The 14507-nt window shown below is 53.1% G+C and overlaps 1 protein-coding gene across 5 annotated transcripts; it reads left to right on the top strand.

Annotated features, from left to right (window-relative positions):
* Positions 1-6482: 6482 nt before the first annotated feature.
* On the top strand, positions 6483-12514 carry LOC110148439 (testisin-like). Of its 5 annotated transcripts, XR_002317168.2 has the most exons (8): positions 6483-6552; positions 6650-6679; positions 6765-6791; positions 7009-7174; positions 7838-8121; positions 10422-10576; positions 11748-11854; positions 12029-12514. XR_002317168.2 is itself a non-coding variant. In XM_070460765.1 (7 exons), exons 1-7 carry the CDS (start codon positions 6486-6488, stop codon positions 11206-11208), a joined length of 873 nt encoding a protein of 290 aa, XP_070316866.1. In that variant the 5' UTR covers positions 6483-6485; the 3' UTR covers positions 11209-11232. The 5 variants fall into 5 exon arrangements, 4 of the variants coding, with proteins under 4 accessions (XP_070316866.1, XP_020766098.1, XP_020766096.1 ...); XM_070460765.1 differs by lacking the exons at positions 11748-11854; positions 12029-12514 and adding an exon at positions 11065-11232; XM_020910439.2 differs by lacking the exons at positions 11748-11854; positions 12029-12514 and adding an exon at positions 10928-11232.
* Positions 12515-14507: the final 1993 nt, after the last annotated feature.

The raw sequence follows: 14507 nt of genomic DNA, 5'->3' as shown, positions 1-14507 counted from the left end.
ATTGGGGCCGGGCACTGTTGGGCTGAGCCGGGAGGAGAAGACCACCCACAAGCCTCTCCTGGGGGACTGGTGGTCTTGGGTCTCGTCCTTCCCTCTGCGGGCCTTAGGCTGGTCCCCGCTTGTGGCCCAAGCTGCCCCCTAGTGGCAGGTTCCAGCTCTTTTTGTCACCCTCCTCAGGGTGATTTTCAAGTTGAAATCGCCTTTTACAAACGTTCTTACCTGGGTCCTACGGGGAAGGAAATGGCAAAAAAAAAAAAAAAAAAAAAGGAAGAGGGAAACACCGCTGGTTATTCATTCCCGTGTCCCTGTGACTCTACAGACAATAACCCGGGAGGAACCTGTGCCTCCTTGGTGCCCCTATGTGTGCACCCAGTGATGAGTCCCCAGGCATTGGCTTCTGGGGGTGGGGTCCCTCCAGGCAGGGGAGGCAGTCTGGAGTCTGGACTTGGAAGACTATCCCAAGGAGGTGGGATATCCCAGGGATACTGGGCCCTGGTACCCTCAGTGGGGCCCAGGTGGTGACTCTAAGTGAATGAGTCGCTGGGGGCCAGAGCAGGCAGAGCAGGGTGTTCTTGACCTGGGGAGCATTGGGGATACACGGGGGGCATGCCTGGTGCTTGGGGAGCATGGAAGCTTCTCCAGAGGTTGAAGCTGGGCTGTCAGCACCCCTCCTGGACTTCACACGCTGCAGAAGGGGCAGTGGGCGTGGGCTCCGGCTGGTGGGCTCAGGGGCACTCTGTGTGCAACAAGGGGTGGGGTTTCCCCTAAGAAGGCCCCCTCTGTGGTCTTTGTTACACAGCGCTTGTGAACGGCCAGTCCCCGTGAGCTCCCCGGGTCAGGGCTGAGTGCAGCCCCTTGCAAGAGATGAGGCGCAGTACCAGCACCTGCCTCCCCCGCACCCAAGGGACCGCTTACACAGGTCCTGCCCTGGTCCTTGACAATGGTCCCGGAGCTCTCGCCTCCTCCTGACCGCCTACCTGCCTGTCCCCTGCCCCAACTGTCCTTTCCTGGTGAATACCAAGCTTGCTCCAGCCTCGGGCCGGCCTCTTCCTGAGGACTTCTTGCCCAGATGGTCACAGGGCAAGCTTCTTCTGAGCCTTCAAGTCAAGCCCATATGCCCCCACTGACTGTCCTTCTCACTGACCTGTTGTATTTCCTTCCTGAAAGTGAAAGTGAAGTCCCTCAGTCGTGTGCGACTCTTTGCAACCCCATGGACTATAGCCTACCAGGCTCCTCTGTCCATGGGATTAGGCAAGAGTACTGGAGTGGGTTGTGCCATTTCCTTCTCCAGGGGATCTTCCCGACCCAGGGGTCAAACCCCGGTCTCCTGCATTGCAGGCAGAGGCTTTACCATCTGCACCATCAGGGAAGTCCATTTCCTTCCTAGAACTTGGCAATATCCAAAATGATCTTGTTCCATCCTTTGCATATGCAGCTGTCGACTGCCTCCAGGTACTGTGTGTGACACAGCTGGTGAACGTTCAAGGAACTGGAAGACTGATGGAGGTCCCAAAGGACCCCCGCCCCTGCCTCCTCTCCCTGCCCCTGAACCTGCGGCCCTGCCCTGTGCTCCCTGCGCCGGTGGCTGGCCTACATTTCTCCAGCCAGTCCTTAGGCTTCCCTGGAAAGATAGGGGTTGGAGAAAGAGGAAAAGAGATATGGAGCAAGCCCAGGGACTTCTCTGCTGGTCCAGTGGTTAAGAATCCACCTTCCAATGCAGGAACCCTGATTCCCTGATCAGGGTACTAAGATCCCACATACTGTGCAGTGCAGCCAAAAGATTAAAAAAAAAAAAAGTACCTATCTTGGATTGCTCCTCGCATCAGCCTAGCCTGCAGGCAGCTCCCCCTCCAAGGAGCTCCGTGGGTCTCTGAGAAGCCCCGAATACTTGCATACGTGCTCACTCTCAGTCACGTCTGACTCTTTGTGACCCTGTGGACGTACCCCACCAGGCCCCTCAGCCCGTGGGATTCTCCAGGCAAGAATACTAGAGTGGGTTACCATTTCATTCTCCACCCAAATGCTTGACTGAGGCCAAAGTCATGCTCAGTACTGCATTATTGCTTTTTCATTTACCTGATCTCTTGATTTCCGAGAGAAAAAAACTGGATTTATTAGTTTTTTGAGTATTGAGAACATTTTTATCTTATTTTTATGTATAATATCTTATGTTTTACTTTTATTATTTCAAAATAAAAATTGTTATTGGGGTATAAAAGCTCATGCCTCTTATATCTTTTCAAGGGCTTATAACTCTTACCAATGTAAAATACCCCTGTGGCTCATAGCTCATTCTCAAGACTTTGAGCCTTGGGTTCTATTTTATCTGAAAGTATCTTGTACGTGATAGTCCACAGCCACTTTCATCTTGCTTGCGACTTTCCCACCAATATATATCCTCAGTCAAAACAAAATAAAAAGATGTTTAGAAAGAAATTGAAAGAAAGAAAGTGAAAGTGAAGTTGTTTAGTCGTGTCCACCGCATGGACTGTAGCCTACCAGGTTCCTCCATCCATGGGATTTCCCAGGCAAGAATACTGGAGTGGGTTGCCATTTCTTTCTCTGGGTGATCTTCCCAACCCAAGGATAAAGCCTGTGTCTCCTGCATTGTAGGCAGATGCTTTACCATCTGAACCACCAGGCAAGTCCTAGAAAGAAATTACAAGAAGTTAAATTTCTTAATCTACTTATGTGTGCATGCTAAGTCGTGTCTGACTCTTTTTGACCCTCTGGAGTGTAGCCCACCGGGGTCTGTCCATGGGGTTTGCTAGCCAAATACTGCTGTGGACTGCCATGCCCTTCTCCAGGGAATCTTCCCGAGTCTCTTATGTCTCCTGCACTGGCAGGCAGGTTCTTTGCCACTAGTGCCACCTGGAAAGCCTGACCTACATATGCTTGGCCTTTATTGGAATAGACTTGCTGGAATCCTTGTAAAATAGTAAAGTACCTCCACTAACAGTATTACAGATTTTTTATTATTGGAAAAAACAAACAAACAGAAGTTTCATGATTTACTGACACCTTACGGGGATGAAGAAAGACATGTCCTGCCTGTTTGTGATTTTTTGTTTCTTTGGTCCCAGAAATTATTTTGAGAATGTCTAGATTATCAGAATTATGTAAGAGCCAGTGCATTTACTAATCTGATTTACTAATCTGATGTAAAGACATCCTTGTAATCAGCTATACCCCAATACAAAATAAAAAGTTTTGTTAAAGAAGAGAAAAAAAGAAAGATAATACCATTTGTAGCAACATGGATGGACACAGACATTATCATACTAAGTGAAGTAAGTCAAAGAAAGACAAACATCATATGATATCACTTACATGTGGAATCTAAAGAGAATGAAACAAATGAACTTATTTATGAAACAGAAATAGACTCACAGACATAGAAAATAAACATATGGTTACGAAAGGGGGGAGGGATAAATTTGGAGTTTGGGATTAAAATATACATACTGCTATATATAAAATAGACAACCAACAAAGACCTCCTTTATAGCACAGGGAACTATACTTAATGTCTTGTAATAGCCTATAATGGAAGGGAATCTGAAAAAGAATGTGTGTGTGTGTGTTTGTGTGTAAACCTGGGACTTTCCTGGTGGTCCAGTGATTAAGACTCTGAGCTTCCACTGCCAGGAGGTACAGGTTTGATCTCTGGTCAGGGAACTAAGATCCCACATGCCACATGGCACGGCCGAAAAAGCAAACAAAAAACAGAGTCACTTTGCTGCCACCTGAAACTAACACAGCATTGTAAATCAACTATAGTTCAATTCAAAATTTTTTAATAAGTCATAAAAATAAAGGCATGCTGACACTCCTGATCATCAAATGTCCCTTAGAACTCACAGCCATTCAACAACTCTTTTGTTATTTTGTTGGTGGTGTTAATTTAATGCATCTCTTTTTGGTGTGCTGGGTCTTCCTTGCTATGCGGGCTTTTCTCTAGCTGTGCCGAGCAGAGTGTACTCTCTACTCGTGGTGCTCGGGCTTCTCTTTGCAGGGGCTTCTCTTGTGGCGGAACAGGGGCCCTAGGGTACTCGGACTCCAGTGGTTGTGGCTCCCAGGTTCTGAGGCACAGGCTCAGCAGTCGTAGTGCACAGCATGTGGGATCCTCCCAGATCAGGGATCGAACCCATGTCTCCTGCACTGGCATGCGGATTCCTCACCCCTGAGCCACCAGGGAAGCTCTCAATTACTCTTTCTGTGCTCACGAGTGTCTGCTCACCTATTCAGAATGATACTGAGGAGGTAAAAATCGATATGGAACCAATATCGTGTACAGACATGCTTTTTTTCCCTCCCTTTGGCTGCGGTAGGCCCTTGTTGCTACTGGTGTGCTTTCTCTAGTTGCAGCCAGCAGAGGCTACTCTTTGTTGAGTTGCACGGACTTCTCCTTGCAGTGACTCCCCTTGTTGCAGAGCATGGGCTCCAGGCGCACAGGCCTCAGTAATTGAGGTACACGGTCTTAGTTGCCCTGCAGCTTATGGGATCTTCCCGCATCACTTGCATTGGCAGGAGGATTTTTAATGACTGGATCACCAGGGAAGCCCCCCGACCTGCCTTTCTAATGGTTTGCTAATGGGGATTCTAGAGGCAAGCCTGATCGTCACCTTTTCTCAACCCCCTATTTTATTTCACTTAAAGCACTTTTTATTGTGGAGAAATGGAGAGACAAGAACCACTCTTTCTTCATTATTGCTTGTTTGGCTGTGGTGGGTGTTAGTTGCGTCATGCAGGGTATCTTCCTGTGATATGCACGGACTCTCTAGCTGTGTCTCTCAGACTTCAGTAGTTGTGGCGACATGTGGGATCTTAGTTCTCCAACCAGGGATCAAACCCTCGTCCCCTGCATTGCAGTGCAGATTCTTAACCACTGGGAAGTCCCAACAAGAACCAGTCTTGACTGTCACTCCATGTCTCTACGTTTCTCTTTCATGTAATACGTCCCCTTTAAACTCTGGCTCTGAGTTCTCCGTGTTTCACTGCTCCGTCTTCAAGTTTGCCAATTCATTTTTTAGCTATGTCCATTTTCTTATTCAGGTGTTTGGCTAAGCTGCTTTACTTCAGCAATATTTTAAATTTCCAGACACTCTTTCTTGTTCTCTGATTGCTTTGTCTTCTGTAGTATAATTCTTATTTAATGCTGATAAACGCCTCTTCAGGCTTTCTGAGGAAACCAGTTAGAATTTTTCAAGCTGTCAGCTGTTCCATGTAATATCTCAGTTTCCTCTGGAGTCAGTTCAGTTTATTTGAACAGATCCTTCCACTGCATGCACACATTTTCTGTGAACATTTCTTCATTCTTGGTTGCTGTGCAGTAAAAGCTTAACTGAACAGGTCTAGGATGGTCAAACCCTTCATAGTCCAAAGAAAGGGCTGGCCCTTTAACAGCTCAGGAAATAACATCCAGCCCTTGGAGAGTCCTGCCTGAAAAGGCTGTCTGTAGATCTGGGGTCCTGGGGCCTCTCCAGATGGTTGCTAATGATGTAGTTTATGCTGCGGCCTTGGGTCAGACTGGATCAGCTGGACCTCTGGAGGGGCTGCAGTCTGAGAACTAAGGTCAGCCACGTGGGCACTCCATACCTTTGTGATGAAATCCCGATAGAAACTCCAGACACCAAAGTTTAGGTGAGTGCCCCTGGTTAACAGCAGTTCATGAGTGGGAAAATTAAGCAGTGCCCATCCGACCCCTCTGGAAGAGGACAGCTGGAAGCCTGCACCCGGTCTCTCCCAGACTCTTCTCTGCACCTTTGGCATGTGCTGATGTTATCTGTATCCATTCACTGTAAGGTGCGATAATCACGAGAGGAACAGCTTTTCTGAGTTCTGTGAATCCTCCTAAAAAATTACTGACTTTGACTTTGTGCCCACAAAGTGACTTTGGTGCCCGCAACTGTGTCCACAAGGAGTGGAAGCAACCTGTAGGCTCTGCAGAGATAAATGAGGCTCCGTGTCTGGCAACGGGCAGGCAGGGAGGTTAGGAGCCCCCTAGATGGTCAAATCAGGCCAGCGTTTATTCTGTGGGTCCCTGGAAGGTCATCACTTTTATTTAACAGCCGATAAAACAGTGCCCGGCCCCAATCGGCACTCAGTGAGGACTTGGGACTGTGCTTTCATGAGAGTCCTGACGGTGGGCCAGGTCCTTGGTCCTTGCTAGAGGAAGGAGCGGCTAGTACAGAGGGCAGCAGGGGGCGGCCAGGCCCCCAGCGTGGCGGACGAGAGAGGGGTCGGCTGCTCGCACCGGTTCCCGGGCCACAGCAAGGTACGTCGTTGGGGACCAGTCCCAGTAACAAGCTCAAAGCCGGGCACTGTGACGTCCCAGGTACCCAAACAAACCTTGGACCAGCCAGATCGACGGCCCGGCGGGGGCGCCCAGGGTTCCCGCGGCTCCCTCTCCCCCAGGGGGCGCTCAGCGGGGCCCTGGAGCGGGTGGGATCAGAGAGGGCGCCTGGGCGGCGGGGGGCGAGGCCATGCGCCCGCAGGGGGCGGCGCAGCTGCTGGCGCTGCTGCTGGTGCGAATCGAAATCGCCGAGCAGGGTGAGCTCGGGCGAGGGCTGCGGGCGCGAGCCGGGGTGACTGGGGCGACTGGGGCGCGAGGAGGCAGGGGGGAGCTCATCTCGTCTCCTGCCCCCAGCCTTTCGGGACAAGGACCTGCTGCTTCCAGGTAAGGCGTGCGGGAGGCGCTTCCCCGCGGAGGGCTCGTGGGCCCGAGCGCTAAGGGCGCCTCAGCTTTCCCTCTCCCCCTCCAGGTTTTCAGAACTCGTCGATGCTCTCATGTAACTGATGGGCCCCGGGGTGCCGGGGCGCAGGATGGGGCGGGCGCCCGCGGGCCACGAGGGGCGGGTCCCCAGCGTTCGACACTTCCTGGGTGGCACGACCCCAGGACGCGCGGTTCCCCCGGGAGCCCCTTCCCTTCGCGCACCCCAAAGATGAGGGTGGGCAGGATGAGCCTGCCTCCTGCAGCTCAGCCTGGTGTCCGTCTGTCCATCCCAGGGCCTTGTGGCCAACGGGTCATCCCAACACGCATAGTGGGTGGAAGGGATTCAGCGCTCGGGCACTGGCCGTGGCAGGGCAGCCTGCGTCTGTGGGGCTCCCACTTCTGCGGAGCGAGCCTGCTCAACCGCCGCTGGGTGCTCTCCGCCGCGCACTGCTTTGAAAAGTGAGTCTGGGGGCAGGGGGCCGGCTGACCCCGCGTCCCGGGTCTGTGCCAGGACGCAGCGCGCATGTCCCACGTGGCTGCGACCCTCGTGTGCTCCTGAGCCCCAGGCTGGGCTGCAGCCCGTTGCACACGGGCGCGAGAACCTGTGCGGTTTCTTCCGGAACATTTGTGTGTCCTGTTCTCTTTCTCGCTTCATTTGTCCCCAAATGGCACCTCCAGCCTCCACCTTCCTCACCCCACCTCCCAGCGGAGGTGTGCCCCCGGGGGAGGAATGAGCTGAGGTAAGTGCTGGACAGGAGCCCGGCTGGTGGGGTCAGTGGCCCCCGAAGCTGTTTGGAGCCCAGCCTGTGTGACCCTGGTGAACCTGCTGGTCCCCTTAAGAGGAGGGCCCTGGAGGCGACAGGTGGCTGAGTGACCGGCCAGATGAGCTGGCAGGGGAGGCACCTTCCTGCCCCAAGTCCCCGTGTGTGCAACTTTGGTTGGGGCTCTCGGGGCTCTCCCCGTTTCTACCCTGGCCTCTTTGTGGAAGGAGGACCTGCTAATGGGGTCCTGGGTGAGCAGGGCAGCGTCCCCGCGTTCTCAGCTCAGGGAGCAGCCCCGGGTGTGCTGGGGTGGCCCACCCTCCCTCTGAAGACCCCTGAGGGCTTTCTCCTCCCTTAATAGCAACCAAGATCCCTTTGACTGGTCGGTTCAGTTTGGGGAGCTGTCTGCCACACCATCCATTTGGAACTTGCAAGCCTACTACAACCGTTACAATGTGGATCGGATTTTCCTGAGCCCCTTCTATCTGGGAGCTCCGGTGTATGACATCGCCCTGGTGAAGCTGTCCTCCTCGGTCACCTACACTAAGTACATCCAGCCCATCTGTGTCGTGGCCTCCATCTCCGAGTTTGAGAACAGAAGTGACTGCTGGGTGACCGGCTGGGGCGACGTTGAAGAAGAGCTGAGTGAGTCTGGGGACAGCCGCGTCTGGGCCAGGCGAGGGTGGCAGTGTCGTCGCCCGCGGGTTCTAGCTGCGCCAGCCTCACGCGGGCAGCCTGCTCAGTGCTCTCTCCACGCTGGCTCTCCACTCTTGCCCCTCGCCCGTAGAGCAGGGCTTTCTGTACCCTAAGAAAGCCTAAATCTCCCTTCTCTTTTGGAGATTATGAGCCAGAAACCAGAGAGGAAGACCCAGGCTAGCACCCCCAGCCTGCTGGGTGTCTGTTGGGTGCTGCGGGGGGAGAGGGGGGTGTGTTTCAGGAAACCCTTCTTTCTACCCCAGCAGGGTTCTCCCCTCACCCCCTCCATCCAGCCTCCCACTCCAGCTCCCCCACCCCTTCTGCACTGACAGGGACGGTGGGAGTGGGGAGCCCTCCCCCCTGGGAGTGCCAGCTCATTCATTCTCTCTCCTTGAAACTTCGAGCCTCGCTCCAGCCTTGTTCCCACTCAATATCTGCGGGGCTCCGTGTGCTGGCATTAGTGAAAGTGAAAAGTGAAGTCGCTCAGTCATGTCCGACTCTTTGTGACCCCATGGACTGTAGCCTACTGGGATCCTCCATCCATGGGATTTTCCAGGCAGGAGCACTGGAGTGGGTTGCCATTAGCTGCCACCCATTTCTCTCTCACCCACGAGTCCCTTGAAACCGCTGGGCCCAGGCCCCCCAGAGGGGCTCAGGGGTTAAACTGCGGGTCACGCTGCTCCCTGGCCTATTGCGGCCCTGCCTTGCCCTCAACCACAGCAGCCGTGATAGACCACGCTCCCCTGGTGCACCGTGTGTCCCAACACGGTTCTGGGCTCCAAGGACTCACTTCCTTCTGAAGTCTGCCTGCCTAGAGGCTGGCAGCATCTTTATGCCTGCTTTACAGACGAGGAAGCCCGGAGAGGCCTGGAGAGTTTCCCAGGCCCTGGGGATCCATGGAGAAGCCAGGACTCCTTGGCCCAGAGAGGGTAGCCAGCCACACACCTGGCATTGCCAGCGAGGAGAGGGGAGTCGATTGGAGACCTGCCCCATCCTTTTCTTGCACCGCAGGGGGCTGGAGAAAGTGCCCCAGTGTAGACTTCTTGGGTCCAAAGGGCTGGACGGCCATGAGCTGAGCGACCCAGCCAGGCTGACACTGCCCCTCCCCCAGCTGACAGGCGATCACACCCAGCGCCATCTGAACCCTCACTCCCACAGGTAGAAGGTGACCTCTTGACCCCACCCCCAGAGCTGATGTACTCTGTACTAGTGGGGAAACCTTGGGCAAAGCACTTCATCTCACTCTGCCTCACCTTCCTCATCTGTAAAATGGGGTAATAATAGTTCCCACCAGAGAGGCTAGTTCTGAGGCTTAAAAGCATTCCTATGTGAGGACTTAGCAGAGAGCCTGGCAGCCAAGAAACGATTGCCTCACCAGCTTTCAGTGCTAATGGGGTCACCATCCTCTGCAGGACAAGGAGGTGATTCAGGTCTAGACTCTGGACAGGCCTGGGTTCGTATCAGGGCTTCTCAGGGGGTTCTAGTGGTAAAGGACCCACTGACCTATGCAGGAGACGTAAGAGACCCAGGTTTGATCCCTGGGTTGGGAAGACCCCCTGGAGTAGGTCATGGCAACCCACTCGAGTATTCTTGCCTAGAGAATCCCATGGACAGAGGAACCTGGTGGGTTATGGTCCATAGGGTTGCAAAGAGTTGGACACGACTGAAATAACTTAGCATGCACGGGTTCATATTTGGCTCTGGCGGCTCCTGGTACTTTGCCAGGATTGGGGGAGGGTGACCTTCCTCCTGAATCTTTCCTTACCTGAGACGGAGGCTGATTGCACTGCATCCCAGGAGTGCTGCAGGAGCGCCTGGTAGAGCTCTGGGCTCAGGCTGGACAGGCGCGTTGCAGGGGGAGAGAGAGTGCGCCAGGCTGCCCCACGTCCGCAGGCACTGGGCGCTGGACTGTGCAGATCCTAAACTGTCCCAGCTGCACCAGCCCCACCCTGGACGTGCTAAGGTCTCTCTCCAGGGGCTGGAGCGGGGGCTGGAACAGGGCCTGTTGTCTGTAGGCTACAGTGAGGGAAACTATAACAGCCTGTCCCTCCTCTAGGCCCTTCCGTGGTGTGTTCATCACCCACCACGTGCTGGGTGCTGGGCTAGAGCAGAGGAGTCAAGGACAATGTCCCAGGTACTGTGGGTGTCCCAGGGTCCCCCCGCCGCGTGCCTTCATAGCCTGTGCCATTCTGATGGCAGAGGAGAGGCTCAGGACACCATCTTTCTCTGTTCCCTCTACTCCTCGGCAGGTCTGCCATATCCCTACACCCTCCAGGAAGTGCAGGTCGGGATCATAAACACCACCATGTGTAATCACCTGTTCTCAATGCCCGATTTCCGCACTGACATCTGGGGAGACATGATTTGCGCTGGTGACCCTCAAGGTGGCAAGGATTCCTGCTTTGTGAGTGTCCCTCCCGTCCCCAGCTCGCGCTTCTGGGCCTGTAGTACCTCATCACCCCAGGCACCCCCCACCCCCCCGGCCAGAAAACACCCTGCATCCCTGCCCTCCATTTGGGCCTTGTGTCCACCCTGGGGGCGGGGGTAGGGACGACTGTTCCGCTTTGCAGATGCAGAAACTGAGGCTTGCTCACTTCTGTGGAGGGGAGGGGTGGGATTTGCACCCCGTCTGCCTGGCTCCACAGCCCCTCCTGCTCTCCCAGCCTCTCTGCTCACCCCTCCTGCGCCACCCCAGGCTGGGCTCACCCATGCTGGTCCCCAGGGTGACTCAGGTGGGCCCTTGGTCTGTGAAAAGAAAGGGCTGTGGTATCAAGTTGGAGTCGTGAGCTGGGGAGTGGGCTGCGGTAGGCCCAACCGGCCGGGTGTCTACACCAATGTCAGTGCGCACTACAAGTGGATCCGAGAGGTTTTGGCCAAAAACAACACTTGCAGGCTGGACCCCTGCCTCCTGCTGCTGCTCCTTCCTCTGCTCTGGGCTCTCCCATTCCTGCAGCTGGCCTGAGCCCAGCCAACGGCCCGCGAGAGTTGGGGCCATCTGCTGAGTCAGGCCCAGTCCCCTTCTGTCCCCTTTGTTAATAAAAGTGTATATGTTCAAGTTGACACCTTGCCGCACTTTCGGTGGCCCAGGGTGGCTTCCTGGACACCCTCATGGTCACTCGCGTCCCGTCCACTCCAAGACGACTCCTTAACTCCTAAATCATTGTCCACCCATCTGTGCTATGTGGGTTTTGCTTGCAAACAACAAAATCCTTTCAGGTTAGTTCAATCGGAAAGATCATTTATGAAAGGACTCTCAAGAGTCTTCTCCAGCACCACAATTTGAAAGCATCAATTCTTCGGCGCTCAGCCTTCTTTTGGTCCAGCTCTCACATCCATACATGACTCCTGGAAAAACCATAGGCTTGGCTTGGGAGGCTTATGTCAGACCCAGTGTTGTCCTGGGCAGACGAGACCAGGGAGCTCCCTCTGGGCCAGAGTTAGTCCCCTGAAGGTGGAGAGGGCAGGACGGAGGAGGAAGGTCCTGGGAGGTGGGCAGTAGGGCCCAGATATGTCACCAGCCCTGTTTGCCCAGGTCTGGCCCTCAAGACACTGTGTCCCCCACTGATCCCTTCCAGGGACCCATACGGGGACCTGGGCCTGGCCTGGCCAGGAGTCTGTAGAGCCAGCAGGGGTGGAGCCCAGGAGCTTCTGAGCCGATACCAGGAAGACGGGCAGCCATGTGGTGAGGGGACCTGGGACAGGGGAGGGGTGGGTGTGGGGGTGTGATCTCTGCTTTCAGACCTGGTGACCCATGAGTGACCCAGACAGACCTTCTTGTGACAGGGAGGGAGTGGCATCTAGTCGACAAGTAAGTGAACAAAACCAAGAAATATTCACATCTCCCCTCTGTTTTCAGGATGGCCTCTGAGGGCCTCACACCCCTGTCCTGGGGAGGAAGGTCTCCCACACACGGTGCCCACCCAGCTCTGGCCCGCCCAGGCTGCTGTGCAGTTCGCGGGCAGCACCCCCTCCCCGCCACGAGAGGAAGTTCCCACGTCAACCCTGAGAGGTGCTGGGGGCAGAGCCAGAGGTGGTGCCCAGCGCCCAGTCCCCAGACCAGCTTCAGGTGGGGTCCCCCAGGCTGGATGACGGTGCTCCCTTCAGAAGGAGAAGCAGGCTGCAGCCAGCCACCACACCATCCTCACCCCCCTCAGTATCCACCTCTGGGAATCTCACCTGAGACCGGTGGGCCTCTCAGGAAGCCTCTTATCTGAAGAAATAGCCCCCTCAGGCCATCAGGAGGCCCCGTGGGTGGCCCTGAAGGTGTTATTTTGATTTAAACATGTCACAAACTGTACAGCGGCCTGGGAGACACACCCAACTGTCTTCTAAACTGGAGGTACCAATAGTATCTTCCCACCAGCTATGAATGAGTTCAGCTTCATTTTTTATATCTAAAAATTAGTACCTTTCCTACAGATGGTTAGAATAAAATGAGTTAATTTATAAATGGCTTAGAACAATATCTGGTGTAGGAGAAGCAAGTCCCTGGTGGCTCAGTGGTAAAGAATTCACCTGCAATTCAGGGGATGCTGGTTTGATCCTTGGGTTGGGAAGATCCCTTGGAGGAGGAAATGACAACTCTCTCGAGTATTCTTGCCTGGGAAATCCCATGAACAGGGGAGCCTTACAGGCTACAGTCCATGGGGTCGCAGAAGAGTCAGATACAAATGAGTGACTAAACAGCAAACACAGAATAAGCACTATGCATGGGCTCTCATCACCACCAGCACCCCGACCACCACCATCATCACCATCGTCACCCTGTGACCCAGCCAGCAGGATTCTGAAAGGAAGAGAATGCCCAGCTCCTGAGGCCCCAGTATGAGCACCAGAATGACCACCTTACTTCTCTTTCTCTGGATCAGTTCTAGAACAGCCCAGTCTTCCTCAGCCATGGCTCCATTTTAGCAGTGGTTCCCAACATGTGTACCATGGAATGTTATTTCCCAGGGCTAACAGACTTCATTTGTAAAAGGATCCTATGACCACAGACGTTGGGGAAAGTTAAATTTTTTAAGAGATTTTTTTGATGACCTAGAACCTATTATACAGAGTGAAGTGACTCAGAAAGAAAAAAATAAATATTGTATTCTAATGCATACATACAGAATCTAGAAAAATGGTGCTGAAGAACTTATTTACAGGGCAGCAATGGAGAAACAGACATAGAGAATAGACTTATGGACATGGGGAGCGGGGAGGAGAGGGTGAGATGTATGGGAAAAGTAACAGGGAAACTTACATTATCAGTGTAAAAAGGGGCTCTGTATCAATCTAGAGTGGTGGGATGGGGAGGAAGATGGGAAGGAAGTTCAAAAGGGAAGGGATATACCTATAGCTGATTCATGTCGAGGTTTGACAGAAAACAAAATTCTGTAAAGCAATTATCTTTCAATAAAAAATAAAAAATATAAAGAAAAAAAGAAAAATTAGTTTTTCAGAATAAAAGTTGTAATAATAAAAAAGTTTTTTGTTGCAGAACTTTCCAATGACTTTTATTTGCTAAAATGCATCAGGAATCTGAAAGAGAAAATATGGTGGGTTGCGTTTCCCACATTTCTTGACCATAGAACCCTCACTTGTGAGGGATTTCTCAAGGGATGTGTGGATGCTGCCCCACCGTCTCTAGGGCCAGGCTGAATCTTCGCAGTTCCCTTCTCAGATGGATTTTTCTCCAGAACAATTTCCTTTCTTTTCTGCACCTGTCCCTTCCGGGTGCCCCATCTAACACGAGGGGGCGGTAGTGAGCTGAGATCCGGCTGCTCAAGCCGGGCCCGGTGTTTACCTGGAAGTGAGGAAATGGCACAACATTGACATTTTCCTATTTTACTAAATACAGCCGGTAGTGAAAATACAGCGAATTGAGGTGCCTGAAACAATGCTCATTTCCATGCACTCATGTCTATATTATAACAGCTCTGGGCCCTGCCTTCCCATCGCCCTCACCCTCATTGTCATTCACCAGCTGCCCAGGTTCCCTGCATAGAGTCCCTCTTCACGGGGGTCTCCCTTTCTGTCCACCTCCAGGAGATCTCTCCTCTACAGAATCCGATGGCAGAGCCACCAGGTCATCTGACTAATAAAGAGGCTTGTTTTTCCTTTTAAAGTGGGAAGCAGATCATGGCTTGAAGAATTGGCATGTGTCCTGCCTGGGGCTGCTCATCACGCTCCCAACCTGGGCAAATGATCAGATAAGGGGAAAATCGCTCTGCAGTACTGGACTTCTTAGCAAAGTAAAAGTAGCTTTATGATGATTATCAAAATAATGCCTTCCTGTTAGAAAATAAAAATCAATCAAAGGAGCTCAAAGAAGAAACTTAAAAAAAACCATC

The sequence above is a fragment of the Odocoileus virginianus genome, chromosome 33 (genome assembly GCF_023699985.2).
Source record: "Odocoileus virginianus isolate 20LAN1187 ecotype Illinois chromosome 33, Ovbor_1.2, whole genome shotgun sequence".
Lineage (NCBI taxonomy): Eukaryota > Metazoa > Chordata > Mammalia > Artiodactyla > Cervidae > Odocoileus > Odocoileus virginianus.
The sequence above is the reverse complement of the archived record's forward strand: the minus strand, read 5'-3'. Positions and strand labels throughout refer to the sequence as shown.